Genomic DNA, 22,507 nt, shown 5'->3' on the forward strand with positions numbered 1-22,507 from the left:
GGCTATGGATAGAGTTGTGCGCAGGAGGGTGGATGTGCTGGAAATGAGATGTTTGAGGACAATGTGTGGTGTGAGGTGGTTTGATCGAGTAAGTAATGTAAGGGTAAGAGAGATGTGTGGAAATAAAAAGAGCGTGGTTGAGAGAGCAGAAGAGGGTCTTTTGAAATGGTTTGGGCACATGGAGAGAATGAGTGAGGAAAGATTGACCAAGAGGATATATGTGTCGGAGGTGGAGGGAACGAGGAGAAGTGGGAGACCAAATTGGAGGTGGAAAGATGGAGTGAAAAATATTTTGAGTGATCGGGGCCTGAACATGCAGGAGGGTGAAAGGAGGGCAAGGAATAGAGTGAATTGGATCGATGTGGTATACCGGGGTTGACGTGCTGTCAGTGGATTGAATCAGGGCATGTGAAGCGTCTGGGGTAAACCATGGAAAGTTGTGTAGGGCCTGGATGTGGAAAGGGAGCTGTGGTTTCGGGCATTATTGCATGACAGCTAGAGACTGAGTGTGAACGAATGGGGCCTTTGTTGTCTTTTCCTAGCGCTACCTCGCACACATGAGGGGGAGGGGGATGGTATTCCATGTGTGGCGAGGTGGCGATGGGAATGAATAAAGGCAGACAGTGTGAATTGTGTGCATGGGTATATATGTATGTGTCTGTGTGTGTATATATATATGTGTACATTGAGATGTATAGGTATGTATATCTGCGTGTGTGGACGTGTATGTATATACATGTGTATGGGGTGGGTTGGGCCATTTCTTTTGTCGGTTTCCTTGCGCTACCTCGCAAACGCGGGAGACAGCAACAAAGCAAAATAAATAAATATATATATGTGTGTGTGTGAATGAGTGGGTGGGCCATTGTTCGTCTGTTTCCTGGTGCTACCTCGCTGATGCGGAAAACGGTGATCAAGTATAATAAATACAAAAAATACTTAGATTAACAATGTACCTGATGTTTAATACATGTTTCTAGAATTTCATTCCAATTTTGTGAGAAATTATAAGTGAGGAATCTCCTTCAGAAACATAACCCCCAATAACTCATTGAATCATATTGTAAAAATTGGATTAGATATCTGGTGATTCTATCACGTTATGTTTTCTAAAAACACATCCACAGTATTAAACAGGGACTAGGTGTATGTTTTTTCATGGCAATAATTTGTGGAAGAAAAATTCTTAAAAACACAGAAAAAGTTACCAAAGGCTACTCGAGAAAGTTTGCATAAGTGTACATGTTCTCCACTTTTCAACTTCATATGAAAATTCCATGAACCACCTTTTACTTATGTTGATAATACAAATAATTTCATATCCTTGTATTAAAAAGCATTACATACTCAATTATGGTTGTAACTGAATGGTTTTCTAAAGGATCCACATGTATTGTGAAAATATATTCAAAATTCATACTTCAACAAATGCTTAAAGCTACTCTTCACTCAACTTACTGTATTACTGCTCTGTTTTCTGACCATATACAAAAGTGCTTTCTATAAGCTGCCAAAGATACAACTTTCATCCTATTTCATAAATCTATCTAAAATAAAATGCATATTGTTTGAAAGGATACAGTGAATCAAATGTAGAAGCATCATACATCTGTAAATTTTCAACAGCATTTGTGAGAGGTTTCTTCTCTTTGACTAGCTGTTCACGCTCAAAATGTTCCAATCTATCAAGGGTTAGGCAGTCATAGCCCTTGCTGTTAGAAAATGATATCCAGCAGGCAGCAATGCCTTCCCCATCAACTCCATATTGGTTGCACAATTCCAAGCCTGGGAACAAGAACACAGTAATCATTGAAATGTACTATACGAAATGAGTAAATGTATATTCCAAGTTAAGTAAAACCAGAAAAAAACAAAAAGGTATAAATTATTAAAACTATGAAAATAGATACTTCATCTAATCCAGAGAGGATATATGTGTCAGAGGTAGAGGGAACAAGGAGAAGCGGGAGACCAAACTGGAGGTGGAAGGATGGAGTGAAAAAGATTTTGAGTGATTGGGGCCTGAACATACAGAAGGGTGAGGGGCATGCAAGGAATAGAGTGAATTGGAACAATGTGGTATACCAGGGTGGACATGCTGTCAGTGGACTGAACCAGGGCATGTGAAATGTCTGGGGTAAACTATGGAAAGGTCTGTGGGGCCTGGTACATTACACATTACAGCTAGACTAATTGTGAACAAATGTGGCCTTATTTTTGTCTGTTTTCCTGGTGCTATCTTGCTGAGGCAGGGGTGGCGATGCTGTTTCCTGTGGGGCAGGATGGCACCAGGAGTGGATGGAGGCAAGCAAGCATGAATATGTATGTGTATGTGTATATTTTTGGCGCATCATTACAAGACAGCTAGAGACTAAGTGTGAACGAATGGGGCCTTTGTTGTCTTTTCCAAGTGCTACCTCACACACATGAGGGGGGAGGGGGTTGTTATTCCATGTGTGGCAAGGTGGCGATGGGAATAAATAAAGGCAGACAGTATGAATTATGTACATGTGTATATATGTATATGTCTGTGTGTGTATATATATGTGTACACTGAGATGTATAGGTATGTATATTTGCGTGTGTGAGGACGTGTATGTGGGTGGGTGGGGCCATTCTTTTGTCTGTTTCCTTGCGCTACCTTGCTAACGCGGGAGACAGCGACAAAGCAAAATAAATAAATAAATATGTGTATATTCTTATAGGTATATGTATATGTGTATATTTTTATAGGTATATGTATGTGTATGTGTATATTCTTATACGTCTATGTATATGGGCGTGTATGGGCATCTATGTATATTTGTGTATATGAGTGTATGGGCCATTCTTTGTGTTTCCTGGTGCCACCTCACATGTGCAGGAAAAAGTGACCTAGCATAATAAAATTATTCTTATAAAGCTAACCCTCATTAAGAGAGCTTTCAAATACAGTCATTACAATATAGTGTGATTTGATATGATGATCTTGATATAGTAAGGTGCACCTATATTACTCCTATCTATTCCTCATAACATGAATTGTCATGATACAACACAAGCCCAGCTGACCACACACTATGAGATGCCAATGCTGCACTTCCCATGCTGTCTGTGTCAGTTCTCTGTGAGCAGACTAACGACATTTCGTTTGTCACTTGTATATTGCTACACTTTTACCCATCTGAACCAGTCACCACTTTGCCTAGGCATCTAGCAAGTGCTCATACTTCCTACATGTGAGTCTGTTTATGACAGTAGCATCTGCATCGTAAAGAAGAAAAGTGAATTTATCAGGAAAGCCTTTCTTAGCCATCTATTTTGGTGGCAATATGTCTCATGATGTCAACATATTCTGAAAATCTGGGTGCAAGAAATGTGCATGCAACAATTTCCTATAAGAGGGTTGATGATACAAATTAAACCATCAATATTCAAGAGTTGATAAAGAACAAAGGTAAGGCAGTCAATGAATGTAAATTTACCAATAGCTAGAGCTGCCTTCATAATTTCATCACACATGCTAGCCAGAAAAATGTAACTGTGTCAGGTGAGGCTGCACCACCTGATGTAGAAGCTGCAGAGCATTGAGAAGGTTACACACCACATCAGGTAAGGATCAGTAATGGATTTAAAATCAATTGTAAACAGGTTACTGTCTGTGTTTGATTTCATTCCTGATGATTTGTAAGTGTTGTTGTCTGGTGATTCTTACAGTTCTGTGAGTTGGTTGTTAAGCTTCCTCTAATACATGATCTATTGGAATACATAATTCATCTACTATTTTACTGTAAGGACATGGGCATAAAATACCATTCATTCACTCAACAAAGCATCTAGCCATGTCATTGTGTAAGCATCACATTTATCACCGTCTATTTCATGGCCAAAATTACTGACAGTGAGAATTACAAGGATAGCCATCTACCCGTGATATCTTTGACACTTTTTTTGTCACAAAAAAAATTCTTGCTGTGCTACTGTGGTTACTTGTGCCATTCTTGTCTGCTGGCTTGTTAACTTTTATTCCCATTTGGGCTTTACTTTCAGTTTGAATATATCTCTTCCTGATTCACAGTGCCTTTGTTTTCAACACCTTTCACCTTCCATTTTTTAATTTTCATGTAGTAAGCAATATATGAGGAAGCACTCCACTGAATTTACAAGGAGGTGGGTAAGAGGTAGTCTGAATGATAGTACTTTTCTAGCAACATTCCTAATCTCAATGTTTTTCAGGTTATTCATTTCGAAGAAATTTGTTTTTGTTGACACAAGTAGCATGAAACAACAGGGGGACGAGTTGAGTTACAGCCTGGCACACCTTCCCATCAACCATTATTATCATTATGAAGTCATAGTTGATTTCAGCTTTTTCACCAACTGTGGGCACAAGATGCTAATTTGTTTCCTATGGTTTTAACAGTTCTATCCTTATGCATTCAGGTGTTTCCTTGAGGGCAATTAACTAAATAAGCCTATGGTATACATAGGAAAATAAGTACATATTGACAAAAGTAATAGAAATATGGGTGGTACAATAGAATATTTGCAATTTAGGTAGGCTAGGCAAAGCGAGTGAACATCGTTAAAAATATTTGTAAATTTGAAATGAATGATACAGTAAATTGAGTTTTATTTGCACTCTACAGGTAATTTTCTTCTACAGAGTTCTCTTCAGCAGTTTCTTCCCTCATGCATGAACTAATAATTATCTACAATACCTCACCTCGCCTATCCCACATCACAAAGATATGTGGATGTGACATGGCAAAGAGACAGATTACTATCATTTTCTGTATGCGTTGTATATTATTTTCATTACTTGGATATTCAGGTGTTATTTGGTACAGTATCTACGTAACGTTCTGAGTAAATTTCAAGCTTTTTGGGGGGCTCATGGTCTATGACCCTCTATTCACATGGAAATGAATGACAAAATTCATTACAGGATGTACCTCTTTAATCCAGCAACCTTGAGACCCGGCCACTGCCAGACCACAGAAAATGCTGGACAACAGAAATTGACCCCTAAGTCATACACAATTGATGATCCAATCTCATAATACTCACACAGAGTTCCTTTATCTAACTTTTTCAGTAACTCCACCTTTTCAAGCATAGATAATGATTTATGCTTACACTTATCAGCAGTTGCACCATCTTTTGCACCTCTTGGTCTCTTGGACAACATCCTGAAGGGCTAAAGTACAGCTGAATATAAGAAATTAAAGGGACAGTTAATTAGTTCAGCTGGTGTAAACAAATTTTGGCACCTTAGTGCTGCTAACAGCACTGCACTGTTGGCATAGCCACAAAACATGCTGGACCATGGGAGTTGCCAGACCACAGAGCTCTGGATCAGGGAGGTACAACCTGTATTGCCAAAAACTATTTTGGTCCCTATCTCATGCTATATCACAACACTACCGTAACATTTTTTTGTTTTCCTTCTCAAGAGGTTTTTTGCTTAGGAAGCCAAACATACTATTAATTTTCAATGTAGCATAGTCATGAAACAGACATTCATCAAAGAACACAATCACTCTTATTCAACGTGTGGATCTAAGCATATTTTGCTCAACAGTGTCATGCAAGGAAAAGCCAAACCAGTGATCCAAGAATTTCAGCAATACGTATCAATTTATGAGGGTGCTAATCATAACACTTTACACATAATATCCTCCCACGAGTTGAATTCCATGCATACTGTATAAAACATTTTTTTTTTTTTTTTTTTTTTTATACTTTGTCGCTGTCTCCCGCGTTTGCGAGGTAGCGCAAGGAAACAGACGAAAGAAATGGCCCAACCCCCCCCATACACATGTACATACACACGTCCACACACGCAAATATACATACCTACACAGCTTTCCATGGTTTACCCCGGACACTTCACATGCCTTGATTCAATCCACTGACAGCACGTCAACCCCTGTATACCACATCGCTCCAATTCACTCTATTCCTTGCCCTCCTTTCACCCTCCTGCATGTTCAGGCCCCGATCACACAAAATCCTTTTCACTCCATCTTTCCACCTCCAATTTGGTCTCCCTCTTCTCCTCGTTCCCTCCACCTCCGACACATATATCCTCTTGGTCAATCTTTCCTCACTCATTCTCTCCATGTGCCCAAACCATTTCAAAACACCCTCTTCTGCTCTCTCAACCACGCTCTTTTTATTTCCACACATCTCTCTTACCCTTACGTTACTTACTCGATCAAACCACCTCACACCACACATTGTCCTCAAACATCTCATTTCCAGCACATCCATCCTCCTGCGCACAACTCTATCCATAGCCCACGCCTCGCAACCATACAACATTGTTGGAACTACTATTCCTTCAAACATACCCATTTTTGCTTTCCGGGATAATGTTCTCGACTTCCACACATTTTTCAAGGCTCCCAAAATTTTCGCCCCCTCCCCCACCCTATGATCCACTTCCGCTTCCATGGTTCCATCCGCTGACAGATCCACTCCCAGATATCTAAAACACTTCACTTCCTCCAGTTTTTCACCATTCAAACTCACCTCCCAATTGACTTGACCCTCAACCCTACTGTACCTAATAACCTTGCTCTTATTCACATTTACTCTTAACTTTCTTCTTCCACACACTTTACCAAACTCCGTCACCAGCTTCTGCAGTTTCTCACATGAATCCGCCACCAGCGCTGTATCATCAGCGAACAACAACTGACTCACTTCCCAAGCTCTCTCATCCCCAACAGACTTCATACTTGCCCCTCTTTCCAAGACTCTTGCATTTACCTCCCTAACAACCCCATCCATAAACAAATTAAACAACCATGGAGACATCACACACCCCTGCCGCAAACCTACATTCACTGAGAACCAATCACTTTCCTCTCTTCCTACACGTACACATGCCTTACATCCTCGATAAAAACTTTTCACTGCTTCTAACAACTTGCCTCCCACACCATATATTCTTAATACCTTCCACAGAGCATCTCTATCAACTCTATCATATGCCTTCTCCAGATCCATAAATGCTACATACAAATCCATTTGCTTTTCTAAGTATTTCTCACATACATTCTTCAAAGCAAACACCTGATCCACACATCCTCTACCACTTCTGAAACCACACTGCTCTTCCCCAATCTGATGCTCTGTACATGCCTTCACCCTCTCAATCAATACCCTCCCATATAATTTACCAGGAATACTCAACAAACTTATACCTCTGTAATTTGAGCACTCACTCTTATCCCCTTTGCCTTTGTACAATGGCACTATGCACGCATTCCGCCAATCCTCAGGCACCTCACCATGAGTCATACATACATTAAATAACCTTACCAACCAGTCAACAATACAGTCACCCCCTTTTTTAATAAATTCCACTGCAATACCATCCAAACCTGCTGCCTTGCCAGCTTTCATCTTCCGCAAAGCTTTTACTACCTCTTCTCTGTTTACCAAATCATTTTCCCTAACCCTCTCACTTTGCACACCACCTCGACCAAAACACCCTATATCTGCCACTCTGTCATCAGACACATTCAACAAACATTCAAAATACTCATTCCATCTCCTTCTCACATCACCACTACTTGTTATCACCTCCCCATTTACGCCCTTCACTGAAGTTCCCATTTGCTCCCTTGTCTTACGCACCCTATTTACCTCCTTCCAGAACATCTTTTTATTCTCCCTAAAATTTACTGATAGTCTCTCACCCCAACTCTCATTTGCCCTTTTTTTCACCTCTTGCACCTTTCTCTTGACCTCCTGTCTCTTTCTTTTATACTTCTCCCACTCAATTGCATTTTTTCCCTGCAAAAATCGTCCAAATGCCTCTCTCTTCTCTTTCACTAATACTCTTACTTCTTCATCCCACCACTCACTACCCTTTCTAAACAGCCCACCTCCCACTCTTCTCATGCCACAAGCATCTTTTGCGCAATCCATCACTGATTCCCTAAATACATCCCATTCCTCCCCCACTCCCCTTACTTCCATTGTTCTCACCTTTTTCCATTCTGTACACAGTCTCTCCTGATACTTCTTCACACAGGTCTCCTTCCCAAGCTCACTTACTCTCACCACCTTCTTCACCCCAACATTCACTCTTCTTTTCTGAAAACCCATACTAATCTTCACCTTAGCCTCCACAAGATAATGATCAGACATCCCTCCAGTTGCACCTCTCAGCACATTGACATCCAAAAGTCTCTCTTTCGCACGCCTGTCAATTAACACGTAATCCAATAACGCTCTCTGGCCATCTCTCCTACTTACATAAGTATACTTATGTATATCTCGCGTTTTAAACCAGGTATTCCCAATCATCAGTCCTTTTTCAGCACATAAATCTACAAGCTCTTCACCATTTCCATTTACAACACTGAACACCCCATGCATACCAATTATTCCCTCAACTGCCACATTACTCACCTTTGCATTCAAATCACCCATCACTATAACCCGGTCTCGTGCATCAAAACCGCTAACACACTCATTTAGCTGCTCCCAGAACACTTGCCTCTCATGATCTTTCTTCTCATGCCCAGGTGCATATGCACCAATAATCACCCACCTCTCTCCATCAACTTTCAGTTTTACCCATATTAATCGAGAATTTACTTTCTTACATTCTATCACATACTCCCACAACTCCTGTTTCAGGAGTATTGCTACTCCTTCCCTTGCTCTTGTCCTCTCACTAACCCCTGACTTCACTCCCCAGACATTTCCAAACCACTCTTCCCCTTTACCCTTGAGCTTCGTTTCACTCAGAGCCAAAACAACCAGGTTCCTTTCCTCAAACATACTACCTATCTCTCCTTTTTTTCACATTTTGGTTACATCCACACACATTTAGGCACCCCACTCTGAGCCTTCGAGGAGGATGAGCACTCCCCGCGTGACTCCTTCTTCTGTTTCCCATTTTAGAAAGTTAATACAAGGAGGGGAGGATTTCCGGCCCCCCGCTCCCGTCCCCTCTAGTCGCTTTCTACGACATATAAATAAATAAATAATTGTTTACTGGATTTATGCAGCAATTTAGCAAATAATAAACAAATAAGGCATTACAGATGATACAAAACTGGGAGGTCACAAAAGTTATTAGTTAACTGATCATAACAGAAGTTAAGATCGAGGTGGGCTGGATATTTTGACACTTTGGATAAGATTCATGGATGAGGTACAGCTGAACAGACAGGCTGGCAGATATACAGGGAACTTTTTTTTCTTTTTTAGCCAAGATGGCATGGGCAGCTGAGGTATATGATAGGGTTGTTAGAAATGCTTTATGGAAGGTCTTAAGTGTATATGGTGTGGGAGGTAAGCTACTAGAAGCAGTGAAAAGTTTTTACCAAGGATGTAAGGCATGTGTATGAGTAGGAAGAGAGGAGAGTGACTGGTTCCCAGTGAAGGTCAGTCTGAGTCAGGGGTGTGTGATGTCCCAAGGTTAATTTTGTTTATGGATGGGGTGGTTAGGGAGGTAAGAGCAAAAGTTTTGGAGAGAGGGGCAAGTATGCAGTCTTTTGGGGATAAGAGGGCCTGAGAAGTGAGTCAGTTGTTGTCTGAAGATGACACAGCGCTGGTGGTTGATTCAAGTGAGAAACTGCAGAAGGTGGTGATTGAGTTGGGAAATGTGTGTGAAATGAGAAAGTTGAGAGTAAATGTGAATAAGAGCAAGGTTATTAGTACAGTAGGGTTGAAGCACAAGTTAACTGGGGTGTAAGTTTGAATGGAGATGAATTTGAGGAAGTGAAGTGTTTTAAATATCTGGGAGTGGACTTGGCAGAGAATGGAACCATGGAAGTGGAAGTAAGTCAAAGGGTGGGGGAGGAGGCAAAGGTTCTGGGAGCAATGAAGTATGTTTGAAAAGAGAGAATGTTATCTCGGAGAGCAAAAATGGGTATGTTTGAAAACTAGTTGCTCCAACAATATTATAAGGATGTGAGGCATGGGCTATAGATAGGGTTGTAGGGTGGAGGAAAGCAGATGTGTTGGAAATGAATGTCTGAGGATAATATGTGGTGTGAGGTGGTTTGATCACATACATAATGTAAGGGTAAGAGAGATGTGTGGAAATAAGAGTGTGGTTGAGACAGCAGAAGAGGGTATGTTGAAATTGTTTGGGTACATAGAGAGAATGTGGCATAGGTGGAGCGAACAAGGAGAAGCAGGAGACCAAATTGGAGGTGAAAGGATGGAGTGAAAAGGATTTTGAGCAATCGGGTCCTGAACATGCAGGAGGGTGAAAGGTGTGCAAGGAATAGAGTGAATTGGAACAATGTGGTATACCAGGGTTGACGTGCTGTCAATGGAATGAACCAGGGTATGTGAAATGTCTGGTAAACCATGGAAAGGTCTGTGAGGGCTGAATTTGGATAGGGAGCAATGGTTTTGGTGCATTAACACATGACAGCTAGAGACTGAGTGTGAATGAATGTGGACTTTTCTGTCTGTTTTCCAGGCCACTAACTCACTGAAGTAGGGGGTAGTGATGCTGTTTCCTGAGGGGCTGGGAAATATCAGGAATAGATGAGGGCAAGTAAGTATGAATATGTACAAGTGTAAAGGTATAGGTCTCTGTATGCATATATATATGTATATGTTGATATGTATATGTATGTATATGTGTGTGTACGGGCATTCATATATATATATATATATATATATATATATATATATATATATATATATATATATATATATATATATATATACATACACAGACATAGGGGAGAAAGAATACTTCTCACGCATTCCTCATGTGTCGTAGAAGGCGACTAAAGGGGATGGGAGCAGGGATGTAGAGACCCTCTCCTCCTTGTATCTTAACTTTCTAAAAGGGGAAACAGAAAAAGGAGTCACGCGGGGAGTGCTCATCCTCCTCGAAGGCTCAGATTGGGGAGTCTAAGCTAAGAGTGTGTGGATGTAACCAAGATGAGAAAAAAGAAGAGATAGGTAGTATGTTTGAGGAAAGGAACCTGGATGTTTTGGCTCTGAGTGAAACAAAGTGCAAGGGTAAAGGGGAAGAGTGGCTCAGGAATGTTTTGGGAGTAAAGTCAGGCAGGGGTTGGTGAGAGGACAAGAGCAAGGGAAGGAGTGATGGGAGTATGTGACAGAGTGTACAAAAGTAAACTCTAGACTGATATGAGTAAAACTGAAAGTGGATGGAGAGAGATGGGTGATTATTGGTGCATATGCACCTGAGCATGAGAAGAAAGATCATGAGAGGCGAGTGTTTTGGGAGCAGCTGAGTGGGTGCGTTAGTAGTTTTGATGCACGAGAGCGGGTTATAGTGATGGGTGATTTGAATGCAAAGGTGAGTAATGTGGAAGTTGAGGGAATAATTGGTATACATGGGTGTTCAATGTTGTAAATGGAGATGGTGAAGAGCTTGTAGATTTGTGTGCTGAACAAGGACTGGTGATTGGGAATACCTGGTTTAAAAAGAGAGATATACATAAGTATACGTATGTAAGTAGGAGAGATGGCCAGAGAGCGTTACTGGATTACATGTAAATTGATAGGCACACAAAAGAGAGACTTTTGGATGTTAATGTGCTGAGAGGTGCAACTGGAGGGATGCTGGATCATTATCTTGAGGAGGCAAAGGTGAAGAACTGTAGAGGTTTTCAGAAAAGAAGAGAAAATGTTGGGGTGAAGAGAGTGGTGAGAGTAAGTGAGCTTGGGAAGGAGACTTGTGTGAGGAAGTACCAGGAGAGACTGAGTGCAGAATGGAAAAAGGTGGGAACAAAGGACGTAAGGGGAGTGAGGGAAGAATGGGATGTATTCAAGGAAGCAGTGATGGCTTGCACAAAAGATGCTTGTGGAATGAGAAGTGTGGGGTGGGCAGATTAGAAAGGGCAGTGAGTAGTGGGATGAAGAAGTAAGATTATTAGTGAAAGAGAAGAGAGAGGCATTTGGACGAGTTTTGCAGGGAAATAGTGCAAATGACGGAGATGTATAACAGAAAGAGGGAGGTCAAGAGAAAGGTGCAAGGGATGAAAAAGAGGGCAAATGAGAGTTGGGGTGAGAGAGTATCATTAAATTTTAGGGAGAATAAAAAGATATTTTGGAAGGAGGTAAATAAAGAGCATAAGACAAGAGAACGTATGGGAACATCGGTGAAGGGGCTAAAGGGGAGGTAGAAACAAGTAGTGGTAATGTGAGAAGGAGATGGAGTGAATATTTTGAAGGTTTGTTGAATGTGTTAGATGACAGAGTGGCAAATATAGGGTGTTTTGAATGAGGTGGTGTCTGAAGTGAAATGGTTAGGGAGAATGATTTGGTATACAGAGAATAGCTTTGCAGAAGATGAAAGCCGGCAAGGCAGCGGGTTTGGATGGTACTGCAGTGGAATTTATTAAAAAAGGGAGTGACTGTGTTATTGACTGGTTGGTAAGGATATTTAATGTATGTATGACTCATGGTGAGGTGCCTGTGGATGGCAGAATACATGCATAGTGCCATTGTACAAAGGCAAAGGGGATAAAGGTGAGTGCTCAAATTACAGAGGTATAAGTTTGTTGAGTATTCCTGGGAAATTATATGGAAGGGTATTGATTTGAGAGGGTGAAGGCATGTACAGAGCATCAGATTGAGGAAGAGCAGTGTGGTTTTAGAAGTGGTAGAGGATATGTGGATCAGGTGTTTGCTTTGAAGAGCGTGTGAGAAATACTTAAAAAAGCAAATGGATTTGCATATAGCATTTATGGATCTGGAGAAGGCATATGATAGGGTTGATAGAGATACTCTGTGGAAGGTATTAAGAATATATGGTGTGGGAGGCAAGTTGTTAGAAGCAGTGAAAAGTTTTAATCGAGGATGTAAGGCATCTCTTTTTTTTTTTTTTTTCCCAAAGGAAGGAACAGAGAAGGGGGCTGGATGAGGATGTTTCCTCAGAGGCCCAGTCCTCTATTCTTAACGCGACCTCGCTGACGCGGGAAATGGCGAATAGTATGAAAAGTAAGGCATGTGTGCGAGTGGGAAGAGAGGAAAGTGATTGGTTCTCAGTGAATGTCGGTTTGCGGCAGGGGTGCGTGATGTCTCCATGGTTGTTAAATTTGTTTATGAATGGGGTTGTTAGGGGAGATGAATGCAAGAGTTTTGGAGAGAGGGGCAAGAATGCAGTCTGTTGTGGATGAAAGGGCTTGGGAAGTGAGTCAGTTGTTGTTAGCTGATTATACAGCACTGGTGGCTGATTCAGGTGAGAAACTGCAGATGTTGGTGACTGAATTTGGTAAAGTGTGTGAAAGAAGAAAGTTAAGAGTAAATGTGAATAAGAGAAATAGGGGATGGTGGAGGAAAGCCAGCCCTACTGTTGTCTGTACCACACTATGGGATGGTGGAGGGTAGCCTGCCCTACTGTTGCCTGTACCACATTAGGCGATGGTGGAGGGTAGCCTGCCCTACTATTATCTGTACCACATGAGGGGAGGTTGGAGGGCAGCCAACCTACTGTTGTTTGTATCACACTGGGGATGGAGCAGGGTAGCCTCGCCTACTGTTGTCTATACCACACTAGGGGATGGCGGAGGGGAGCCTGCCCTACTGTTGTCTGTACCACACTAGGGGATGGTGGAGGGTAGCTTCCCCAACTGTTGTCTGTTCCACACTAGGGGATGGTGGAGGGTAGGCTGTCCTACTGCTGTCTGCACCACAATAGAAGATATTGGAAAGTAGCCTGCCCTACTCTTGTCTGTACCACACTAGGGGATGGTGGAATGTAGCCTGCCCTACTGTTGTCTGTACCACACTAGGGAATGGTGGAAGGGAGCCCTGCCCTACTGCTGTCTGTACCACACTAGAGGATGGTGGAGAGTAGCCTGCCCTACTGTTGTCTGTACCACACTAGGGGATGGTGGAGGGTAGCTTCCCCAACTGTTGTCTGTACCACACTAGGGGATGGTGGAGGGTAGGCTGTCCTACTGCTGTCTGCACCACAATAGAAGATATTGGAAAGTAGCCTGCCCTACTCTTGTCTGTACCACACTAGGGGATGGTGGAGGATAGCCTGCCCTAGTGCTGTCTGTACCACACTAGGGGATGGTGGAAGGTAGCCTGCCCTACACTTGTCTGTACCACACCAGGGGATGGTGGAAGGTAACCTGCCCTACTGTTGTCTGTACCACACTAGGGAATGGTGGAGGGGAGCCCTGCCCTACTGCTATCTGTACCACACTAGGGGATGGTGGAGAGTAGCCTGCCCTACTGTTGTCTGTACCACACGAGGGGATGATGGAGGGGAGCTTTCCTACTGTTGTCTGTACCACACTAGGGGATGGTGGGGGGTAACCTGCCCTACTGCTGTCTGTACCACACTAGAAGATGGTGGAGGGTAGCCTGCCCTGGTGTTGTCTGTACCACACTAGGCGATGGTGGAGAGTAGCTTGTCCTACTGCTGTCTATACCACACTATGGGATGGAGGGAAGGTAGCCTGCCCTACTGTTGTCTGTACCACACTAGGGGATGGTGGAGGGAAGCCTACCCTACTGCTGTCTGTACCACACTAGGGGGAGGTGGTGGGAGCCTGCATTACTGTTGTCTGTACCACACTAGGGGGTGGTGGAGGGTAGCCTGCCCTACTGTTGTCTGTACCACAATAGGGAGTGGTGAAGGGTAGCCTGCCCTACTGTTGTCTGTACCACACTAGAAGATGGTGGAGAGTAGCCCGCCCTACTGATGTCTGTATCACACTAAGGGATGGTGGAGGGTAGCATGCCATACTGCTGTCTGTACCACACTAAGGGGTGTTGGAGGGTAGCCTGCCCTAGTGTTGTCTGTACCACACTAGGGGGTGGTGGAGGGCAGCCTGCCCTACTGTTGTCTGTACCACACTAGGGGATGGTGGAAGGTAGCTTGCCCTACTGTTGTCTGTACCACACTAGGGGATGGTGGAAGGTAGCCTGCCCTACTGTTGTCTGTACCACACTAGGGGATGGTGGAGGGTAGCCTGCCCTACTGTTGTCTGTACCACACTAGGGGATGGTGGAGGGTAGCCTGCCCTAGTGTTGTCTGTACCACACTAAGGGATGGTGGAGGGTAGCATGCCATACTGTTGTCTGTACCACACTAAGGGATGGTGGAAGGTAGCCTGCCCTACTGTTGTCTGTACACACTAAGGGATGGTGGAGGGTAGCCTGCCCTACTGTTGTCTGTACCACACTAAGGGGATGGTGGAAGGGTAGCCTGCCCTACTGTTGTCTGTACCACACTAGGGATGGTGGAGGGTAGCCTGCCCTACTGTTGTCTGTACCACACTAGGGGATGGTGGAAGGTAGCCTGCCCTACTGTTGTCTGTACCACACTAAGGGATGGTGGAGGGTAGCCTGCCCTACTGTTGTCTGTACCACACTAGGGGATGGTGGAAGGTAGCCTGCCCTACTGTTGTCTGTACCACACTAGGGGATGGTGGAAGGTAGCCTGCCCTACTGTTGTCTGTACCACACTAAGGGATGGTGGAAGGTAGCCTGCCCTACTGTTGTCTGTACCACACTAGGGGATGGTGGAGGGTAGCCTGCCCTACTGTTGTCTGTACCACACTAGGGGATGGTGGAAGGTAGCCTGCCCTACTGTTGTCTGTACCACACTAGGGATGGTGGAAGGTAGCCTGCCCTACTGTTGTCTGTACCACACTAAGGGGTGGTGGAGGGCAGCCTGCCCTAGTGTTGTCTGTACCACACTAGGGGATGGTGGAAGGTAGCCTGCCCTACTGTTGTCTGTACCACACTAGGGGATGGTGGAAGGTAGCCTGCCCTACTGTTGTCTGTACCACACTAGGGATGGTGGAGGGTAGCCTGCCCTACTGTTGTCTGTACCACACTAGGGGATGGTGGAGGGTAGCCTGCCCTACTGTTGTCTGTACCACACTAGGGGATGGTGGAGGGTAGCCTGCCCTAGTGTTGTCTGTACCACACTAGGGGATGGTGGAAGGTAGCCTGCCCTAGTGTTGTCTGTACCACACTAGGGGATGGTGGAGGGTAGCCTGCCCTACTGTTGTCTGTACCACACTAGGGGATGGTGGAAGGTAGCCTGCCCTACTCTTGTCTGTACCACACTAGGGGATGGTGGAGGGTAGCCTGCCCTACTGTTGTCTGTACCACACTAGGGGATGGTGGAGGGTAGCCTGCCCTACTGTTGTCTGTACCACACTAGGGGATGGTGGAAGGTAGCCTGCCCTAGTGTTGTCTGTACCACACTAAGGGATGGTGGAGGGTAGCCTGCCCTACTGTTGTCTGTACCACACTAGGGGATGGTGGAAGGGTAGCCTGCCCTACTGTTGTCTGTACCACACTAGGGGATGGTGGAGGGTAGCCTGCCCTAGCTGTTGTCTGTACCACACTAGGGGATGGTGGAAGGTAGCCTGCCCTAGTGTTGTCTGTACCACACTAGGGGATGGTGGAGGGTAGCCTGCCCTAGTGTTGTCTGTACCACACTAGGGGATGGTGGAGGGTAGCCTGCCCTAGTGTTGTCTGTACCACACTAAGGGATGGTGGAAGGTAGCCTGCCCTACTGTTGTCTGTACCACACTAGGGGATGGTGGAGGGTAGCCTGCCCTAGTGTTGTCTGTACCACACTAGGGATGGTGGAAGGGTAGCCTGCCCTAGTGTTGTCTGTACCACACTAAGGGATGGTGGAGGGTAGCCTGCCCTAGTGTTGTCTGTACCACACTAGGGGATGGTGGAAGGTAGCCTGCCCTAGTGTTGTCTGTACCACACTAGGGGATGGTGGAGGGTAGCCTGCCCTAGTGTTGTCTGTACCACACTAGGGGATGGTGGAAGGTAGCCTGCCCTAGTGTTGTCTGTACCACACTAGGGGATGGTGGAGGGTAGCCTGCCCTAGTGTTGTCTGTACCACACTAGGGGATGGTGGAGGGTAGCCTGCCCTAGTGTTGTCTGTACCACACTAGGGGATGGTGGAGGGTAGCCTGCCCTAGTGTTGTCTGTACCACACTAAGGGATGGTGGAGGGTAGCCTGCCCTAGTGTTGTCTGTACCACACTAGGGGATGGTGGAAGGTAGCCTGCCCTAGTGTTGTCTGTACCACACTAGGGGATGGTGGAAGGTAGCCTGCCCTAGTGTTGTCTGTACCACACTAGGGGATGGTGGAAGGTAGCCTGCCCTAGTGTTGTCTGTACCACACTAGGGGATGGTGGAGGGTAGCCTGCCCTACTGTTGTCTGTACCACACTAAGGGATGGTGGAGGGTAGCCTGCCCTAATGTTGTCTGTACCACACTAGGGGATGGTGGAGGGTAGCCTGCCCTAGTGTTGTCTGTACCACACTAAGGGATGGTGGAAGGTAGCCTGCCCTAATGTTGTCTGTACCACACTAAGGGATGGTGGAGGGTAGCCTGCCCTAATGTTGTCTGTACCACACTAAGGGATGGTGGAGGGTAGCCTGCCCTAGTGTTGTCTGTACCACACTAAGGGATGGTGGAAGGTAGCCTGCCCTAGTGTTGTCTGTACCACACTAGGGGATGGTGGAGGGTAGCCTGCCCTAATGTTGTCTGTACCACACTAAGGGATGGTGGAGGGTAGCCTGCCCTAATGTTGTCTGTACCACACTAAGGGATGGTGGAGGGTAGCCTGCCCTACTGTTGTCTGTACCACACTAGGGGATGGTGGAAGGTAGCCTGCCCTACTGTTGTCTGTACCACACTAAGGGATGGTGGAAGGTAGCCTGCCCTAGTGTTGTCTGTACCACACTAGGGGATGGTGGAAGGTAGCCTGCCCTACTGTTGTCTGTACCACACTATGGGATGGTGGAAGGTAGCCTGCCCTACTGTTGTCTGTACCACACTAGGGGATGGTGGAAGGTAGCCTGCCCTACTGTTGTCTGTACCACACTAGGGGATGGTGGAGGGTAGCCTGCCCTACTGTTGTCTGTACCACACTAGGGGATGGTGGGAGGTAGCCTGCCCTACTGTTGTCTGTACCACACTAGGGGATGGTGGAAGGTAGCCTGCCCTAGTGTTGTCTGTACCACACTAGGGGATGGTGGAGGGTAGCCTGCCCTAATGTTGTCTGTACCACACTAAGGGATGGTGGAAGGTAGCCTGCCCTACTGTTGTCTGTGCCACACTAGGGGATGGTGGTAGGTAACCTGCCCTACTGCTGTCTGTACCACACTAGGGGATGGTGGAAGGTAGCCTGCCCTAGTGTTGTCTGTACCACACTAGGGGATGGTGGAAGGTAGCCTGCCCTAGTGTTGTCTGTACCACACTAGGGGATGGTGGAAGGTAGCCTGCCCTAGTGTTGTCTGTACCACACTAGGGATGGTGGAAGGTAGCCTGCCCTAGTGTTGTCTGTACCACACTAGGGGATGGTGGAAGGTAGCCTGCCCTAGTGTTGTCTGTACCACACTAAGGGATGGTGGAAGGTAGCCTGCCCTAGTGTTGTCTGTACCACACTAGGGGATGGTGGAAGGTAGCCTGCCCTAGTGTTGTCTGTACCACACTAGGGGATGGTGGAAGGTAGCCTGCCCTAGTGTTGTCTGTACCACACTAGGGGATGGTGGAAGGTAGCCTGCCCTAGTGTTGTCTGTACCACACTAGGGATGGTGGAAGGTAGCCTGCCCTAGTGTTGTCTGTACCACACTAGGGGATGGTGGAGGTAGCCTGCCCTAGTGTTGTCTGTACCACACTAGGGGATGGTGGAAGGTAGCCTGCCCTAGTGTTGTCTGTACCACACTAGGGGATGGTGGAAGGTAGCCTGCCCTAGTGTTGTCTGTACCACACTAGGGGATGGTGGAAGGTAGCCTGCCCTAGTGTTGTCTGTACCACACTAGGGGATGGTGGAAGGTAGCCTGCCCTAGTGTTGTCTGTACCACACTAGGGGATGGTGGAAGGTAGCCTGCCCTAGTGTTGTCTGTACCACACTAAGGGATGGTGGAAGGTAACCTGCCCTAGTGTTGTCTGTACCACACTAGGGGATGGTGGAAGGTAGCCTGCCCTAGTGTTGTCTGTACCACACTAGGGGATGGTGGAAGGTAGCCTGCCCTAGTGTTGTCTGTACCACACTAGGGGATGGTGGAAGGTAACCTGCCCTAGTGTTGTCTGTACCACACTAGGGGATGGTGGAAGGTAAGCCTGCCCTAGTGTTGTCTGTACCACACTAGGGGATGGTGGAAGGTAGCCTGCCCTAGTGTTGTCTGTACCACACTAGGGGATGGTGGAAGGTAGCCTGCCCTAGTGTTGTCTGTACCACACTAGGGGATGGTGGAAGGTAACCTGCCCTAGTGTTGTCTGTACCACACTAGGGGATGGTGGAAGGTAGCCTGCCCTAGTGTTGTCTGTACCACACTAGGGGATGGTGGAAGGTAGCCTGCCCTAGTGTTGTCTGTACCACACTAGGGGATGGTGGAAGGTAGCCTGCCCTAGTGTTGTCTGTACCACACTAGGGGATGGTGGAAGGTAACCTGCCCTAGTGTTGTCTGTACCACACTAGGGGATGGTGGAAGGTAGCCTGCCCTAGTGTTGTCTGTACCACACTAGGGGATGGTGGAAGGTAGCCTGCCCTAGTGTTGTCTGTACCACACTAGGGGATGGTGGAAGGTAGCCTGCCCTAGTGTTGTCTGTACCACACTAGGGGATGGTGGAAGGTAACCTGCCCTAGTGTTGTCTGTACCACACTAGGGGATGGTGGAAGGTAGCCTGCCCTAGTGTTGTCTGTACCACACTAGGGGATGGTGGAAGGTAGCCTGCCCTAGTGTTGTCTGTACCACACTAGGGGATGGTGGAAGGTAGCCTGCCCTAGTGTTGTCTGTACCACACTAGGGGATGGTGGAAGGTAGCCTGCCCTAGTGTTGTCTGTACCACACTAGGGGATGGTGGAAGGTAACCTGCCCTAGTGTTGTCTGTACCACACTAGGGGATGGTGGAAGGTAGCCTGCCCTAGTGTTGTCTGTACCACACTAGGGGATGGTGGAAGGTAACCTGCCCTAGTGTTGTCTGTACCACACTAGGGGATGGTGGAAGGTAGCCTGCCCTAGTGTTGTCTGTACCACACTAGGGGATGGTGGAAGGTAGCCTGCCCTAGTGTTGTCTGTACCACACTAGGGGATGGTGGAAGGTAGCCTGCCCTAGTGTTGTCTGTACCACACTAGGGGATGGTGGAAGGTAACCTGCCCTAGTGTTGTCTGTACCACACTAGGGGATGGTGGAAGGTAGCCTGCCCTAGTGTTGTCTGTACCACACTAGGGGATGGTGGAAGGTAGCCTGCCCTAGTGTTGTCTGTACCACACTAGGGGATGGTGGAAGGTAACCTGCCCTAGTGTTGTCTGTACCACACTAGGGGATGGTGGAAGGTAACCTGCCCTAGTGTTGTCTGTACCACACTAGGGGATGGTGGAAGGTAACCTGCCCTAGTGTTGTCTGTACCACACTAGGGGATGGTGGAAGGTAGCCTGCCCTAGTGTTGTCTGTACCACACTAGGGGATGGTGGAAGGTAGCCTGCCCTAGTGTTGTCTGTACCACACTAGGGGATGGTGGAAGGTAACCTGCCCTAGTGTTGTCTGTACCACACTAGGGGATGGTGGAAGGTAACCTGCCCTAGTGTTGTCTGTACCACACTAGGGGATGGTGGAAGGTAGCCTGCCCTAGTGTTGTCTGTACCACACTAGGGGATGGTGGAAGGTAGCCTGCCCTAGTGTTGTCTGTACCACACTAGGGGATGGTGGAAGGTATCCTGCCCTACTGTTGTCTGTACCACACTAGGGGATGGGGGAAGGTAACCTGCCCTAGTGTTGTCTGTACCACACTAGGGGATGGTGGAAGGTAGCCTGCCCTAGTGTTGTCTGTACCACACTAGGGGATGGTGGAAGGTAGCCTGCCCTAGTGTTGTCTGTACCACACTAGGGGATGGTGGAAGGTAGCCTGCCCTAGTGTTGTCTGTACCACACTAGGGGATGGTGGAAGGTAGCCTGCCCTAGTGTTGTCTGTACCACACTAGGGGATGGTGGAAGGTAACCTGCCCTAGTGTTGTCTGTACCACACTAGGGGATGGTGGAAGGTAGCCTGCCCTAGTGTTGTCTGTACCACACTAGGGGATGGTGGAAGGTAGCCTGCCCTAGTGTTGTCTGTACCACACTAGGGGATGGTGGAAGGTAGCCTGCCCTAGTGTTGTCTGTACCACACTAGGGGATGGTGGAAGGTAGCCTGCCCTAGTGTTGTCTGTACCACACTAGGGGATGGTGGAAGGTAGCCTGCCCTAGTGTTGTCTGTACCACACTAGGGGATGGTGGAAGGTAGCCTGCCCTAGTGTTGTCTGTACCACACTAGGGGATGGTGGAAGGTAGCCTGCCCTAGTGTTGTCTGTACCACACTAGGGGATGGTGGAAGGTAGCCTGCCCTAGTGTTGTCTGTACCACACTAGGGGATGGTGGAAGGTAGCCTGCCCTAGTGTTGTCTGTACCACACTAGGGGATGGTGGAAGGTAGCCTGCCCTAGTGTTGTCTGTACCACACTAGGGGATGGTGGAAGGTAACCTGCCCTAGTGTTGTCTGTACCACACTAGGGGATGGTGGAAGGTAACCTGCCCTAGTGTTGTCTGTACCACACTAGGGGATGGTGGAAGGTAACCTGCCCTAGTGTTGTCTGTACCACACTAGGGGATGGTGGAAGGTAACCTGCCCTAGTGTTGTCTGTACCACACTAGGGGATGGTGGAAGGTAAGCCTGCCCTAGTGTTGTCTGTACCACACTAGGGGATGGTGGAAGGTAACCTGCCCTAGTGTTGTCTGTACCACACTAGGGGATGGTGGAAGGTAACCTGCCCTAGTGTTGTCTGTACCACACTAGGGGAGAAGCTGTCATAGTTTCCTGCACCGTGTGACCGACAATGTTTACATGCATTATAAACCAGGTTGTTTCCTATACTTGACATTCACATGAGTTTATAAGTACATAATAGAGACTTACATTTGAGCACTAGGTTATTATCTGTTATATGAACACCATAAGTTGTAAAATCTTCAATAATTTGTTGTTGTGACATGTTGTTGTTGATCACGTTTCCCGCCGCCTCCGCCACTGCCACCAGCTGATCCTTCATAACAACATTTGTAACAACACAAAATATTATTATTTATCACATCAATTTCCTTCTTCTCTTATTTTTCGAAAGGTAAAAAATATCCGGAATACATTTCCGATAACAAAGGCTATATTAGGTAGGGTTATGTGAGAAAGATGTTTGAAGACATTTTGGTAACAAGATAATTGTCTTCACCTGCACCAAATATTCTATGATCTGAGCAATAGACGAATATTGGATCTTCTCATGAATTATGATCTTAACCTGAGCAATGGACGAATATTGGATCTTCTCATGAATTATGATCTTCACCTGGGCAATGGTCGAATATTCGATCTTCTATGAATTATGATCACCTGAGCAATGGTCGAATATTGAATCTTCTCATGAATTATGATCATAACCTGAGCAATAGGACGAATATTGGATCTTCTCATGAATTATGATCACCTGAGCAATGGACGAATATTGGATCTTCTCATGAATTATGATCTTAACC

The 22,507-nt window shown here is 46.2% G+C and overlaps 1 protein-coding gene across 1 annotated transcript in view; it reads right to left on the reverse strand.

Moving 5' to 3' along the window:
• Positions 1-22,026, reverse strand: part of LOC139764712 (uncharacterized) — a 38,112-nt gene extending 16,086 nt beyond the window's left edge. Inside the window, exons 1-2 of the mRNA XM_071691599.1 lie at positions 21,894-22,026; positions 1,581-1,785 (exon numbers count right to left, since the gene is read on the reverse strand). Coding sequence (XP_071547700.1) covers positions 1,581-1,785; positions 21,894-22,026 — 338 coding nt within the window. The remainder of the gene's footprint in view (positions 1-1,580; positions 1,786-21,893) is intronic.
• Between the last annotated feature and the right edge of the window lie 481 nt (positions 22,027-22,507).

This window comes from Panulirus ornatus, chromosome 50, assembly GCF_036320965.1.
Source record: "Panulirus ornatus isolate Po-2019 chromosome 50, ASM3632096v1, whole genome shotgun sequence".
Lineage (NCBI taxonomy): Eukaryota > Metazoa > Arthropoda > Malacostraca > Decapoda > Palinuridae > Panulirus > Panulirus ornatus.